This window comes from Panulirus ornatus, chromosome 68, assembly GCF_036320965.1.
Source record: "Panulirus ornatus isolate Po-2019 chromosome 68, ASM3632096v1, whole genome shotgun sequence".
Taxonomy (NCBI): Eukaryota; Metazoa; Arthropoda; class Malacostraca; order Decapoda; family Palinuridae; genus Panulirus; species Panulirus ornatus.
In genome coordinates this window covers 14322273-14338471 of record NC_092291.1, presented here as the reverse complement: position 1 = coordinate 14338471, position 16199 = coordinate 14322273, and the positions used below count along the sequence as shown (strand labels likewise).

At 47.4% G+C, this 16199-nt stretch overlaps 1 protein-coding gene and 1 long non-coding RNA gene across 3 annotated transcripts in view; both read left to right on the top strand.

The window, feature by feature from the left end:
- LOC139747251 (uncharacterized) overlaps window positions 1-1673 on the top strand; it is a 193051-nt gene extending 191378 nt beyond the window's left edge. Inside the window, exon 7 of one of the 2 annotated variants that reach the window (XM_071659336.1) lies at window positions 941-1673. In XM_071659336.1, the coding sequence (XP_071515437.1) occupies window positions 941-972 (32 nt within the window). In that variant the 3' untranslated portion in view covers window positions 973-1673. The remainder of the gene's footprint in view (window positions 1-940) is intronic. The other variant, XM_071659337.1, reaches the window with a different exon arrangement.
- Window positions 1674-1757: 84 nt separating this feature from the next.
- On the top strand, window positions 1758-3105 carry LOC139747429 (uncharacterized). Its single transcript, XR_011712390.1, has 2 exons — window positions 1758-1789; window positions 2885-3105. It is a non-coding gene; the product is annotated as an uncharacterized lncRNA (long non-coding RNA).
- The last annotated feature ends 13094 nt before the right edge of the window (window positions 3106-16199 follow it).

Genomic DNA, 16199 nt, shown 5'->3' with positions numbered 1-16199 from the left:
TCTAACCGGAAAGGTATCCATCTGTGTCTTTCGCTCCACTGAATTATATTTCCCAGATGCAGGAAGATTGTACGATTACTTTCTTTTATTTTTTTTCTACACTGCGTCTTCGAGATAAAGTTAAGAGCTGTCGTAAGACTCAACCAAGGTAAAGGTATATCTTTCTGACTCTGTAAGAGACGTTGTGTTGGGTGTTTGCATGTATAATGCAGTAATCACACGATCTCTTAAACTGTGGGTCTTTTTTTTTTAAACAATGCTGCTTTTTTTTCAATGTTGCTTTTTTTTATCATTTTGCAACGCTTTTCTTGCTTTTGCTTATGAGCAAATTTTTCCCCTCCCTTCGGGAGTTGCTTGTGCTTTAGGGAAGAAATCCATTGAAATGGTATTAACTGTCTCGCTCCTTTTTATATATATATATATCTCCCACTGGGGTCCTCGCTGACGTGTTGACAGCACCTGCTTACCATTTCCCCTGGCAGAGCTCGCTCATTGCCTTGACAGCACTTACGGCTTACCCTAACAGCACTTTATTCACTCGCTTTGACAGCACCTGTTGACAGCCTTGACAGCACTTAAGCCATGCCTTTGACTGCAGCTGCACTTGGTCTTGATGGCGAACACTGACTCGCTTGGCATCACCTGTTGATCCCTCTCCACAAGACTTCGTGTCCATCATGACAAATTGTATGCCTTTGAGACTTGCCGGTGCATAGTTTCATTACGGACGGATGGATATATATATATATATATATATATATATATATATATATATATATATATATATATATATATATATATATATATTAGGCTGATACCTGTCCATCTGGCTGGAGATGGCCATTGGCTTACAGGAGGGTCTGGTAATAGCTAACGTTTCAGGTCCAGTCCAGTTCCCCCGGACTCCATTAATGATGTGATTCTTACTCCAATCTTTCAGAGGCTGAGAAGTGCAAGGCAAATCTGATATAAAGGAAGACGCCCGACGATTCGGCTCCTCACGAACGGCAGCGACCAGGGAGGGTGTGTTTTGGGGGTGTGATGGGGGAGGGGCGGGCGGCAGGGCGGGCGGGCGGCGAGGGTCAACAACTCTCACCCACCACCCACCACCCACCCAACCACCCCCTCAGAAATACGGTTGTGGGATTTTTTTTTTTTAAGAAAAAAAAAAGAGAAAAAAAAAAGAATAAATATCACTTACCCAGATTCTTGATCCGTGGCACACCTCCGCGAATATTCTTCGATCCAGGAGAACGCTTGGACCTTCGCGAGCATCAAAGACTGTGGCGGCATTAAGTGAATCCCGGGGAAGCTGACGTAATGCCAGTGAATGCTCCCTCACCGTGACGACCACGTCTGTCCTCCCGTGTGGCATACGGGGAGGACGCAGACCCCGAGTGTCAACGACGGTATACACACACACAGTAGCAGCGAAGTCCTCGCCGTATTCACTGAACTACTTTTGTAATTCCCTTTTTCTTTTGTAATTCCCTTTTTCTTTTGTAATTCCCTTTTTCTTGTTGTAATTCCCTTTTTCTTTTGTAATTCCCTTTTTCTTTTGTACTTCCCTTTTTCTTTTGTAATTCCCTTTTTCTTATTGTAATTCCCTTTTCTTTTGTAATTCCCTTTTTCTTATTGTAATTCCCTTGTTCTTTTGTAATTCCCTTTTTCTTTTTGTAATTCCCTTTTTCTTATTGTAAGTAGTTTTTTTTTTTTTTTATATTTTTTTTTTTTTTTATTTATGCTTTTTGCCTTTTGGTGTATGAATGTCCATCATGCACTTGCACAGGTGTATGAATGACCATGCACTTGCACAGGTGTATGAATGACCATGCACTTGCACAGGTGTATGAATGACCATGCACTTGCACAGGTGTATGAATGACCATGCACTTGCACAGGTGTATGAATGACCATGCACTTGCACAGGTGTATGAATGACCATGCACTTGCACAGGTGTATGAATGACCATGCACTTGCACAGGTGTATGAATGACCATGCACTTGCACAGGTGTATGAATGACCATGCACTTGCACAGGTGTATGAATGACCATGCACTTGCACAGGTGTATGAATGACCATGCACTTGCACAGGTGTATGAATGACCATGCACTTGCACAGGTGTATGAATGACCATGCACTTGCACAGGTGTATGAATGACCATGCACTTGCACAGGTGTATGAATGACCATGCACTTGCACAGGTGTATGAATGACCATGCACTTGCACAGGTGTATGAATGACCATGCACTTGCACAGGTGTATGAATGACCATGCACTTGCACAGGTGTATGAATGACCATGCACTTGCACAGGTGTATGAATGACCATGCACTTGCACAGGTGTATGAATGACCATGCACTTGCACAGGTGTATGAATGACCATGCACTTGCACAGGTGTATGAATGACCATGCACTTGCACAGGTGTATGAATGACCATGCACTTGCACAGGTGTATGAATGACCATGCACTTGCACAGGTGTATGAATGACCATGCACTTGCACAGGTGTATGAATGACCATGCACTTGCACAGGTGTATGAATGACCATGCACTTGCACAGGTGTATGAATGACCATGCACTTGCACAGGTGTATGAATGACCATGCACTTGCACAGGTGTATGAATGACCATGCACTTGCACAGGTGTATGAATGACCATGCACTTGCACAGGTGTATGAATGACCATGCACTTGCACAGGTGTATGAATGACCATGCACTTGCACAGGTGTATGAATGACCATGCACTTGCACAGGTGTATGAATGACCATGCACTTGCACAGGTGTATGAATGACCATGCACTTGCACAGGTGTATGAATGTCCATCATGCACTTGTACAGGTGTATGAATGACCATGCACTTGCACAGGTGTATGAATGACCATCATGCACTTGCACAGGTGTATGTTATGTCCATCAGACTGTGGCATTGGTGTATGTATGTCCAGACTGTGGCCCTGGTGTTTGTAAGTATAACCATCAGAACACTGGTTCTTGTGTGTGTGTGTGAACCCATCACAACACAGGCTGTGGTTGTAGATGTACACCAGAGTCTCGTGTGATGTATCTGATAATAAAAAGCTTTGCATATATTCCATCTTGTCCCTACCCTGTTGGCAGACCCGATGTGCGCGGTGACAACGAGAGGAACAGACGGTGTCGCGGGAAACCTGAAAACGTGGCGTCAGTAAGACGAAGGCCTAATTTTTCTTCAAATGACTCTTCATTCTCACCATTCTCTCTCTCTCTCTCTCTCTCTCTCTCTCTCTCTCTCTCTCTCTCTCTCTCTCTCTCTCTCTCTCTCTCTCTCTCTCTCTCTCTCAGTAAATCCTTTGTGTTGTGTTTCTTGGACAACTTGCGCATCTTCCTTAGTTGTCATGTTTGCTCCATACTGTAAAACTGCAGGTTAGAAATATTATATATATATATATATATATATATATATATATATATATATATATATATATATATATATATATTGTGGTTTGGAATATTCGGGTCACAATTTGGTGGATGGATATCGAAGGCGTTAGTAACAACGACCCTTGCTCTGGATGTTTGCCAATATCCTGCTGTAAGGTATGCTCATGAGGCTTGGCTAGTTAAAACATAGAACTAGCTCCTCCATCTAACATAAAGTGGTGCATAGCAACTCATTGTGGGTAATGAGGGGAAGTAGCACAAGGGAAAACTTGCAATACCATTTTCGAGACTGTGAGAAATGAGTCGTTTTCTTGGTGGATTGGACATAGGAATCTGCCTTACATGGGGGTCAGTGCCCCATCCACCCCCGTTCATCATGACCTTACCCTACCTCAAGGTGAATATCCCCTGGTTTTTTTCCATGGGTAGATACCTGGACCTTTACCTGTGTACTTGCCATGGCCACAGCTTCACCAAGGGTTCAAACCCTCTCGTACCTGTTGGTCAGGACCTCGCTTACTTCTTCGGGGTCTTAGAAACACATTTTTTTTCTCGTCTCGGTTCGCCTTCTTTGCTTCCCTCGTGAAACGATCTGATCCCGACTCAATCCTGTCTTCCTTATTTCTCCAGGGGATCACGATCGCCTTTTACGAGCGTCTCTTGTTATTTCTCCTCGTATGCAAGACCTCCTCCTCCACTGTGTGAGACTGGCTCGGTTGCCATATGCACCCTCATCTTCTTTATACCCGTAATTATTTACCCATTACGTCCTCTTGAGATCACTGTTATCTCTAATGACCACCTCCAACGACCCCAAATTACAGATCACCGAATTACTTTGAGCAGAAGTCGACCAATCATAATTTAGCTGTCGGGTGAATGACCTTTTCTTATCCAGAGGCAATTAAGAGGTAAAAAAAGTGATTTTTTTTTGTCGCGGGTATTCATAGAGTTAGTATTAGGGGGATGCGTCCCATTATGGTTTAGCGGGAGAGGTGGATGGGAGAGGGTGGTACGAGAATGAGTGGAAGAGGGGAAGAAGCGAGAGAATGGAGAACGAAGATGACATGGACTAGGCAGGAGGAGGCAGGAAGGGTGAGGATAAATGTTGGAGGGAGAGTTGTAAAAGAGGAGAGAGAGAGAGAGGTGTGGAGGACTGGAAGAGTTGTGGATGGGAGGGAAGGGGGAGAGTTATGGGAGAGCTGTGAAGGGTAGAGAGAGAGAGTTACGTGGGTACGAGTGAGAGTTATGGAGAGGGACACATGTGTTGCGGGACATTCTAGGTAAAAGTGGATGCTCTCTGCCCGGGCAACCATCTCCGCCAGCCGGCCTGCGGTGGTCGGGTCTTTGTCCCCTTGGGCCACACGGGGCCAATGGCACCGGCAGCTATCACCACCTGGGTCTCCAAGTGGCCTACCTCCACCCCTATATGACCTGCAAGTACAGGAGGGCTCGACCATGAACCTGAGAGGGTGGAGGGTTGAGTGGGTCATACATGGTGGATCACCACCTTGCCCGTAAAGACACCGTCCCCTTTTTCGGGGCTCGATTCCCGGGACCTTGACATTCAAGGTTGTTTCTCCGACCGCTCGGCTAATGGGGGGCGGGGAGTGGGAGGTTATATTACGAGATAGAGGGCGGGGGGAGGAAGAGAGGGGGAGAGAGAGAGAGAGAATGTTGCAGGGAGGGGAGGCGGAGGTTGAGGTGGCAGAGGGAGGGAGGGTGGGTGGTTGGTGGTAGTGTGGGTTATATCCCGGGGGTGTGGGTGTTAACCACTCATCCCCAAACATGGCAGTGCTCCCCCCCTGGAGGTATGGTCAGCCAAGGTGAATACACACACCTGCTGCTGGGTAGGCCGTTAGACCAGTACCACACAGGACCATGAAGGTCAGGATCATGACTGTCTCATCTGCCTGTGATACTCTTAACCCTCCCTCGTCTGTACCCATCCCTCAGCCCCTTCCACCCTCCTTCGTCTGTACCCTTCCCTCCCTCACTACCCAGGCTCGCCACCACAGCCTTGTCGAAGAAATGAGAATCACTGTGTCAGATGTTGCCACCATCACCTTGTGTCTGTATGTTCTGAGTACACAGTGTCGTGAGAAATTACTCAGTATAGTAGTGGGGGGGGGGGGGAAAATGCTCTAAGTAACTGCTTGATTTGATGCCGTGCATGAGATTGGTACTTGCCAAGAAGGTGGGTGTTTGATGTATACTATCCACTGAAGTATGAAGCGATGATTGGGCCTAGCGTTGGTGGCAGGTGCAGTGTTGGTCAGTTGCTGGATGTGAACGTCAGGGGTTCGTGAAGTGGCGGCAGTGTGGAGTCTAAAGTGTATAGGAAGGAGGTACTGCTGATACAGAATATGATGGTTTGAGAATAGGTTGATGGATAAGTGAGGCGTATTAAGACGCAACACAGGTAATGTAAAACGTAGGACTTACTGTGGGTTATCTAAATTTCATTTAGGACACTTCGTGATGACATGTGCATACAAAGTAATTAAAGGAAAATTAGGAAATTTCTTTTAATATGGGTATAAGGAGTTCCTTATCAGCTGTAGTCGGGGAAACTGTTTTCTATGATTGTTAACCAATTTGATTTTTTCCCTACAAGTAAAGAAATGTATGAGTGGAAGACGAAGATTTCCTTACAAGATAGTAATTACACTGATCCACCATTATGATTATCGATGTGAAGGTTCTCTCACCATTTGTATAGAACCAATGATACGAAAGCCAATGTTCCTTCACAAGTGACCTCCATGGAAAAAAGAGAACTCGGTGATGCAAAACGATAGCTTATTCACTTCTGTATCAGTAATGTAAAGGGAAATTTGAAATCCTCTGAATAGTACAAATGGAAATGACTGAAGTCAAGAGTAGACATGAAAACTGAGATCCATTAATGCATAGGGAGTCGGTATGAAGTGAGAACACGTCTTCGATCACACACTCACACTCACACACACACACAGTGTTCAGGCCTGACTCTCCCGTCACGATCCTAACCTGGACTGTGTCTTCCAGCTGAGAAACAAACCAGTATATTCATGTAACTCCACATTACAGACGCCTCCGGGTGCTCTCCACGAAATGTCTAATTTACAGGCTCGAAGCGACGGTGTGTCAAACTGTTTCTCCATTTCTGGGGCATGGAAGAAAGACTCAAAAATTAGGGTTGATTAGACGAAAGGAAGGATGATAATGGATGTAGGATAATTGTATGCATTAGGTTTGCGTGTGTCTGATGTGTGTGTGTGTGTGTGTGTGTGTGTGTGTGTGTGTGTGTGTGTGTGTGAACGCATGGATTTGTGTAATCCATTTTTCGCCGAGTCAGAGTGATCTTGCGCGGATGTTGCTCAATTTGTTCCGGGCTTCGCGTGTTCGTCTTCTTCTTCTTCTTCTTCTTCTTCTTCTTCTTGTGTCCCGTGTCTTTCGCTGGTTCCCCATTTTCTTTTCAAGGTCATCGTAAAGCTCCATGTCCCTTACTTGATCATCAGCCCGATGTTCACGCCACTTTGTTGAATATAATATCAGTATAATTTCAGATAAAGTCAGATGTACTTTGTATGGAAGTAGTCGTTTGAGGATTCAGACAAATGTCTTTTTAGTTTGTCTATGGAAAGCCTCACGAATATACGATCTTACAGTACATGGTAAATGATGAGTGTGTGATTATAAGTTGTTAAAAGTATCGATCAACTGATAGTGGAAGGCCTGGCCTTTGTGGTCCCTGGAGCTACCACCTACTTTACCTAACATCTTCTCCACTTGATCTTGCACACCACACTGCCTACAGCACTCGGAGAAAGCTCTTCCCACAGTCTTCACCTCCCCTGGAACCCGTCCCCGCGAGTAAGCGTTCAAAAAAGACGTCTTCATCTCACGCCACCTGCACCTGGTACCAGTAGTAATAGCGGTTGTTTTTATTGTGATACTTATAGTGGTGGTTATATAGTCGTAGTGATAGTAGTAGTGCCTTTCTCTACAGTTGCCATAGACTCCCTGTGAAGAAGGCCATCGAGTTTGTTTGTTTTGTTTGTTTTCCTCGGTATTTATTTGACAACTAAACCAGACGTTCAGACCAAATCGATTTTCAGCTGATGTTGAGGCACCTGCTGGTACAAGATGTTTGCAAGAGCTTTTGTATAGATATAGGTATATCATTATAGGTGCAGCAGTTTTGAGTACTGAAAATATAAATGAAACAGCTGTAGCTGTAGATACAGTTACAGTATAGATACTCTATAAAGATATGTTTGATTCTAAGCGACATAGAAAGAATACCTTCCAGGGTCGATACATTAGACAGAAACAACACCTCGATAACAACCTTTTCTTTCTCTTCGATGCCTTGTAAGATAAACCCGTGATCTGACGCAAGATATTCTGAAACTCGGGGGGGGTTCAAGAAAAGTCTCATCTGTAACCCTAGAGGCAGGACTGTCATGTCTCACAGTTAGTTATGTGTAAAGTCAAATAGAAATCATTATCTCGTGGGTTTGACGAGATATTTGTAAGACTCTGAGCCCATGGTTAGATCTGTTTTACTCTCCTGTCTCCACCTATAGTGGTAGATGGGTTGAGGCCTCTTTTCCTGTTGTAATTCTGTCTGTAGGGGGTGGATGACGAGGAGCCATCTGCTTCACTAGTCTATCTCCACCTGTAGTGAGGAGGAGCCTTCGGGTTTTGTTATATCCTTGTCTCCGGCTATGAAGATCATAGTTGTAGGATGTCGTTCAGTCTTCCAGCCGATAACATTCGCCATAGGCCTTGAGGTTCTTCTTTTACCTGGCTTTCCCCAGTTTATACTCCCCCCGTACGTCACCTCCAAAATCCTTACCAGTTTGATCGAGAGAGCACACACACAGACACACACCACAGATTTTTCCGAGGATCCAGTCCGGCGCTGGAGGATTTTTTAGAGGTCGGGAGCCATAAGACTGCTTCTGAGGTATGACTTCCAGGCATCGTCTTCGGACGTTTGCAAAGCCATGATTAGTGTGGGAGGCGCCTGTGTAACGAGGTGGGGGAACAACACCATGACGTGCTGGCTCGGGGGCTTCGGAAATACCACTCTCCCGTGTCTCCCCCTCCTTTTGTCTAGGTCGAGGTTGGTTCGCCGTGTGGCCTACTGGGTTGCAGAGGAGCAGCAGCGCTCTGTGAGCGTAGGGCAAGCCTTCGTAGACTGTGTCTTCCATATATCGTCAGCACTATCATTATGGTGATATTCTTATGTTTATATATATATATATATATATATGTGTGTGTGTGTGCGTGTGTGTGTCTGTGTGTGTGTGTGTGTGTGTGTGTGTGTGTGTGTGTGTGAGAGAGAGTTTCTTGACTGATAAGAACATGATATACGTAAAAAAGAAGTGGTCAGGGCTTGCGTTCTGATAACATAGGCACTTTCTCTCTGTGATCTGGAACCGTAGGGTTGTTGATAACTACACGAAACATTCCTTGTGGGAAAACGGATAACCACAAGCAAGCGTACAACTTTCCCAGACTGAATGTAGATATAAGAGACTTTCAGGGATCTTGTCCTGAAGCCAATGCATTGCTCCGACAGAAACATTTCAGTGGACTATTCACCAACTACGTCCCTTCAACAAGGTTGGCAGTGAAGTGTGTCCATTCTTCAGGCGTAAAGAATTCAGCAGTGACCTTGATGCAGGCAGTGCCCAGTATTAGATTGGAGGAAGATAAGAAAGGAAGATTGGGATCAATGTGGCCAAGTGGGGCTTCTCCATTTTTCTTCCCCCTCCCTCAGGGGGTAATACAGTCGCGTTACACCCCCTCACAGCACATACCAGTGAGAGCGATGCTCTTGTGTGGCATGTCCTCGAACTCGCAGCCCTTAATTACCGCAGGTGGTGCGTGTTGTGCCCATGTTAACGCAAGCAGGCAAAAAGGAGATCGGTTTTCGTGGCCTGGACAGTGACGGTCTCTCGCCCGTGAGCAGGGGGTCGAACCGTGGTACTCCTTTATTGCCAAAGGCTGCAAAGAACGATAACAATGACACCTTATCATCCCTCGCTCCCGTGGGTGCTGATTATCCTTGATTACCCTTACACCTTCTTTGGAGAGAAGATAGAAGGGTAATCAAGATGTAATGTGATTTTTCCCCCAATTACCTTCACGTGTGTACATCAAATGATAAATAGTATGCGAGGTGCATGAAATATGATACAGTAAAAAAGTAATCGACAGGTAACATGATACGTTTTTGTGGCTGATAAGAATACCAGGAATTTGATGGAAGTATATGTTTAGATACACGTTGGGTTATCTTCGTAGAGAATGAGGTGGGGGGGAAAATTAGAATTGTAAAATGTTAGAAAACGACTCTGGTCTACACCTTCTCCCAGGACCCCTTGTCAGAAGGTGCCCTGGTGTTATCCCAGGACCCTCATCCCAAGCATCCTGCAGCCCCCCAAAGGTTGCGCTGTACTTCGTAGCAGGGAAAGGATGGAGTCCTTCTGTGACAGACATGACCGCACTGTCTGTCTCTTAAGCTGACGATATTGTAGCTTCGCCGGAGGGAACTTTTTTTTCGCTTGCGGTGTCACCTTAAGCTGGTGGAGTCCTGTAACACACAGAAACACACACACACACACACACACACACACACACACACACACACACACACACACACACACACATTTATACGTCTGTCTGTTCGTCTGTCATCGTATTTGTCTTATGTATATGAGAAAGATTTCTTATGAGGAGATCAGTGTCAGTTCTCGTCACTCGGTATCTCCTAATGACCATGTTACCAGTCGACTCGCCTCCTCGCCACCTCGCATGATCATCCCATAAGAAGGAGTTCTTCAATTATTCATCTTTCTCTCGTCCTGGTTAATTGGTCGTTAGCTTCACGTATAAATGAGTGTTTCTTGCTGAGAGGCTTCATGACTGGGTGTGTGTGGGGCCCTCGTTGATCGCTTGAACACGACTGGACGACCCCGTGGCATCACATAGCGTGGCCTTTGACCCTGATGGTTAGAGGTCGTGTTGAAAGGTCGGACAATTAGAACCGGAGGCTGTGCTCAAGGGTCGTGTTCTTCAAGGGTCGTAGGCGTTGTGCTTGAGCAGGTCGTACCGGTCGTGACCGAAAGAGTTCTAACAGTTTGAGTGTTAACGATCTCCGTGGCTAACGAGCCATGGTATACGAGTGTAGAGGGTTGACTGTACAGAACCTCACGATCGAGGACTTAATTGTCTTCGTAGTGTTCTAACGATAGCCACCGGTGCTATACGTTCCTCGAACGTGTTTTTTTTTTTTTTTCGTTTTTTTACGATCCTTGTTTTGAATAAGCGTTTTAAACGTAACTGTATCGATTGCATAGCTTCAGGAACAGTTGGGTGAACGCCCCCTTGCCAAGCCTGACACTGTTAGCAAGTCCCCCTTCCCACGGACGTTCCCTCATCCACGTACATTCCTTCAGCCACGTACGTTCCTTTTCGATCACTGGCGTTCCTTCAGGTTCTGGGAGTTTCTCAGGATGGTGGGCCGACCAGTCCCGCGCAAAGCGGCCAGCCAAGGTCCGCAAGTGCATGCCTTAGTGCATACGTCAAGCGTGTTCCTGTCCGCATACATCAGTCTTGTTTTAAGTGGGTGAGGGTAAACGTGTGGCCGAGTGCAAACGACTGATGCATTCCTAAATGCATTCGTCAAGCGCGTGTTAAGTTAGTGAGTGGTAAGTGTATACCTGAGTGAGCTTGTCAGGTGCGTGGGTCGAGTCAGTAGACGACTGTATACGTCAGGTGCGTGTCAGATGGGCGAGGGTAAGAGACGGAACGTGAGTGCGTACGTGAGGTGCATGCATGCGTGCGCGCAGGTGTTGCGTTAGGTGAAGGGAATTGGGTCGGGCGCCCGTGGTAACCTTAGCGGACCTACGGCCCTGAGGGGTCGTCTGGCTACCTGGCCGCCTCCCTCAACACACCCCACGAGGAACGTTCTCCACGCCACCAGCAAGCACCACACCGCCGCTGCCCTCCCACAACCTCCGTCCCACAACCCCCGATCCCACAGCCGCCATCTCCAACGTAACGAACCCTCTCCCACACAGTCAAATGTGTAGGTATTTCGTTGTAGACAATAGCCGCCCCGGGAAGTACTACCCTCCTCACTTACGTCTGTCGTGGTGATGGCCGGAACCATCTTACACCCTCCGTGTCAGTAGGCTGTAGACAGCGGCCGCCCGGGGAAGCACCACCCTCCTCACTCCCGATTCAGGGAGGTTGGAGTGATGTCCAGGGACCGCCTTGCACCGCCCTTCGCGTCAGGATTGCTGGTATTAACTTCGAGTCTCCGTTAAAACTAAGCTGTCGGGGCTGCACGTTATGCATCTGACGTCTTCTTCTCTCTCTCTCTCTCTCTCTCTCTCTCTCTCTCTCTCTCTCTCTCTCTCTCCTCCTCCTCCTCTTATATCTATTCTCGCCTTAGTATTCTTCTTCTCCTCGCCCAACACTTTCCGTGATCCAGGATCCTGTTTTTGCCATTCATGGCCTAGCAGTAATGTGGGCACATACACCTGAGCCCGTGTCGTAGATAGTTAAACACACACACACACACACACACACAACATTACCCCTACTAACCCCTCCCCCCCATCTCCAACACCCGATATCACCACTATCACCAACACCAACTCTCCCACCACCACTTCATGACCACCTAGAACCCACCTACCCACCCAACAGATAGATATCCACCCAGTCCATGAATGCCTCATCCATCCTCACCCGCCCTCCCGCCAGGAAGAGAGACAATGATAAGTGATGACAGGGACACCTGTAGGTGGGCGCCTGCAGTGCTGGTGGCGGGGAGGAGGGGTGCGTGCAAGCCTTTGCTTGGACGCCTGTCTATAGGGAGGGGCGTCAGCAGCTGAAGGTCTGTACGTGGGAGACTTGATTGTAGGTGGGAACCTGTACGTGGGCGAGGACGACAGGTGGGGAGGGTGTGGGGTGGGGAACTACCACCACCACCACCCAACCATACCACCCACATGGATGACGCTGTGGGCCGCCAAGGTCATTCACCCGAGTCTGTGGCGCGAGGGTTAACAGACATCGTGTCTGTGGTCCAGAGAAGTCTGTGGTGCTCGGAGAGAGAGAGAGAGAGAGAGAGAGAGAGAGAGAGAGAGAGAGAGAGAGAGAGAGAGAGAGAGAGCCAGCACAGACTGAACGCGTTCCTCTGTACAGAGACGAAACCCTTGGTCTTTGTACAGTATGTCGGCCGATTCTGTTCCTCTCTGTATACAGCCAACGGATTCCTACCCTCCCATCTCTGTGGTCAGCTGTGGCCCGTGTGTCTGTTCGTCTGGTCGGCAGACAGTCGGTGAACGCTGAAGCTGTGTCTGTACCTCTGAATAAAAAAAAATGAAAAGAAAAAGAAGAGAAAATCTGACTATGTCTGAGGTCTGGGTCTGTGTTCCGTCACGAGCCATGAGGAGGGAGAGGGGATGAGGATGTTTCTGTGCCGCTGTCCGTCCGTCATGGGGAAGGGGGTGCCACATACATAGGTGCCAGGCTGCCCCATTTGATCACCCAATGTGAAAATTCTATAATCAATATTTTTTTCCAACTTGTTGATTTCGCTTTTGATTGAGAGAGAGAGAGAGAGAGAGGTCACGGGGAACATGAAAGCAGTACAAGACGAGGTGCCAGGAAGGAAACGACGTGTCAGGGAACATTAAAAATGACCTTTACCAAAGATGCCTTTGACCCCCTCCTCACCCTCCCTACCAAAAGAGGGAGAGAGAGAAAAATGAGAGAGGCTGACCAGATGGAATATTAATGGCCCACACGTAGACAGGAAGCACAGAGGGTGGTGGCGTGGGTGGCTGGAGGAGGGAGAGCAGTCACGACCCACAGTGGGTAGGGAGGAGGGTGGTGGATACTGGTCAAGCAAGCACTGCTCACTAAGGGGTTAGGTGGGTGAGGCAAGCATGAGGAATGCTTTGGGGGAAAACATCAGCCAAATGATCACAATAGATGAGGGAAGTAAGGTATCACACTCTCATAATACATGTAAGCCAGGCATGCATGGCACATGAGGAGGATGACCCACCCATGCACAGCACATGAGGAGGATGACCCACGCATGCACAGCGCATGAGGAGGATGCCGACCCCAGGCATGCACAGCACATGAGGAGGATGCCCCGGGCGTGCACGGCGCATGAGGAGGATGCTGACCCCAGCCATGCACAGCACATGAGGAGGATGACCCCATGCATGCACAGTTCATGAGGAGAATGACCCAAACATGTTCATCTCATAAGGCGAACGACCCCATCCTGCACAGCACATGAGACAACACCCGACGAGGATGACCTGAGCATGCACAGCACGTAGGTTGGATGACTCAGCCATGCACAAAGCACGGAAGAGGATTGGCCAAGCATGCACTCAACACACGAGAGGTATGACCCAAGCCATCACAACCCACGAGGCAGATAAGCCAAGCTAAGGCACAAACTGGGTGTCGCGAGGGAAGTTAAGATCTTTATCTGCTCACACGAGTGAATGTGATTCATGCGCCGTAGCCCAGTGGACGAGCGCCTTGGGAGCGTCACCACACGAGGAGCGACGGGACGAGCAACACTCTCCAGGCAGGGAGCAACGCGACACATAAACCTCAAGCACAAAGGAACGACAACACGAGCACTGGACTAAGACGTCTCCTCCTCCTCCTCCTCCTCCTCCTCCTCCGTCCGCCTCAGAACACGAAAAGGGGACTCGAGTGAGTGTGATTATGATGCAGGACATGTATCTACAATTATAAGACATTCAGACGTCACTTGCATTTAGATAATTCACTGGCAGTTGATAATTCGGAGTTGATAAAAGTTTTAAGTAACTGGTCATCCAATCTTAACATTTTACTTCCAATTTCAAGCGACCGTCATCTCATAAGACAAGCGACGCATGCAGAAAACATCCCCTTGTGAACATGGTGTCTCTTCGACTTATTTGCATCTCTCGCTGTTAACTTCATAAAGTTGGGATAGAATGGTATTTTAATCTTCGTGTTCATCGTGCCATAAAACCGTCCTACATTTTACATAAGCTGAATAACACAAATGCAGAAGCGTCCACAGTGAATGCTTGAGTGCTTGACTTCATTATATCACATAGGGATTTACCACACACACACACACACACATTATTAAGAGTGGAGTACCACAAGGGTAGTCTCCCCTTGTGATTGTAGCCGCCATGTAACTATCTCGCTATGCCACCCGAGCAAAGCCGCTTATTAGCGAACACTTGTCTGACTTGTTTGGGTCCTTCATGTGTGAGTGTGTGTGTGTGTGTGTTTGGGAGGAGAGGAGCAGGTGAGTGTGGGAGGCGATGAGTGTGCTTCTAGACTCCGTTAAGCTTTTATTTCACAAGTTTTTTCTTCCTTGACATTGTTACCGTTGTGTGTGTGTGTGTGTGTGTGGCTTAGGAGGCGAGAAGCCAGAGAAGTGGAGACAGAGAGAGAATGACAGACAGACGGACAAAGGTAAGCAGAAAATAGACAGACACAGACAGAAAGGCAAATAGAGTCGGTGACGGCAGAAAATGCTGATGCGTGAAATACAGAAAGGGCAGGAAGAGAGAGAGAGAGAGAGAGAGAGAGAGAGAGAGAGAGAGAGAGAGAGAGAGAGACCCGGATGAACCCCCCCAACACACACATACACACACACCAACGAAGTAAAAACAATAGTAACAATGTAACAAGTTTACTGAGTATTGTTGCAATCGAGACGAAGAAGAACCAAGCGAGATGTTTCCTCTACTTCAAGCAAACGCGCACACGTATAGAATGCAACCGACCGGGGCTCCCGACCATCTCTCAAACCTCAGATCTTTCCCCTGATACGTCAGTTGAGCGTCCCACTCGCCGTGGCCGACGACCCACATGATCAAACGAGCACTTCTCCCCCCTGCCAATGGGTTTAGCAGCTCTGATGTCTCCAAGACGTAGACCCGACACGCTAACGGGAACTCTCTACTTTCTACATCGTCTGACGAGGTGTGTCAGGAGGAGGAGGGAGGTATGGTTTTCCTTGGACCTGCGCATGTCATTCCGAGAGAGAGAGAGAGAGAGAGAGAGAGAGAGAGAGAGAGAGAGAGAGAGAGAGAGAGAGAGGTGTTGACTCAACTCCACCTCATTGCGGTTAGGTTCGTTTGAAGTCGTCATCGGCGTGGGCGAGGCTGTCAGTTGACGAGGAACGTCTCACTCCAAAGGGATCCGTCATTTCCCTGATACCAAGGAGGTAGCGCAGCTACATATTATTCATATACCCGTCATGGACAGTGCAGTGTACCTCGCTGGTTGGGATCAAGGGTCAGAGATCATGTTACGTAGAGGAATCATGTATCATCATCAAGTCTGAAGTCCACCACGAAATTCTTATTATTTCCTGGTTCTGTCTGCCTTTGTGTGTGTGTGTGTGTGTGTGTATTCCTTGATCGTTTGTCTTTCTGTCTGTCTTTTGTTTCCCTGTCTGTCTCTCTGTTTACCTATTTGTACATTATAGAAAGGGTTCACCTCTTGTGGGATCGCATGCCTTCGACTTTGGCATTACATACCATTTTGATTCTTCATAAACTGCCAGGAGTTCACTGGGTTTTTTTTTTTTTCGTTGTTTATAAGTCCACTACAGAAAACCAGTACTTTTCGACCTCCACACAGAGCAGCTGCATGTCCCATCTTCTTGCCATGGCCTGTGCTTAGCCTGGTCTTCACGAAGACCC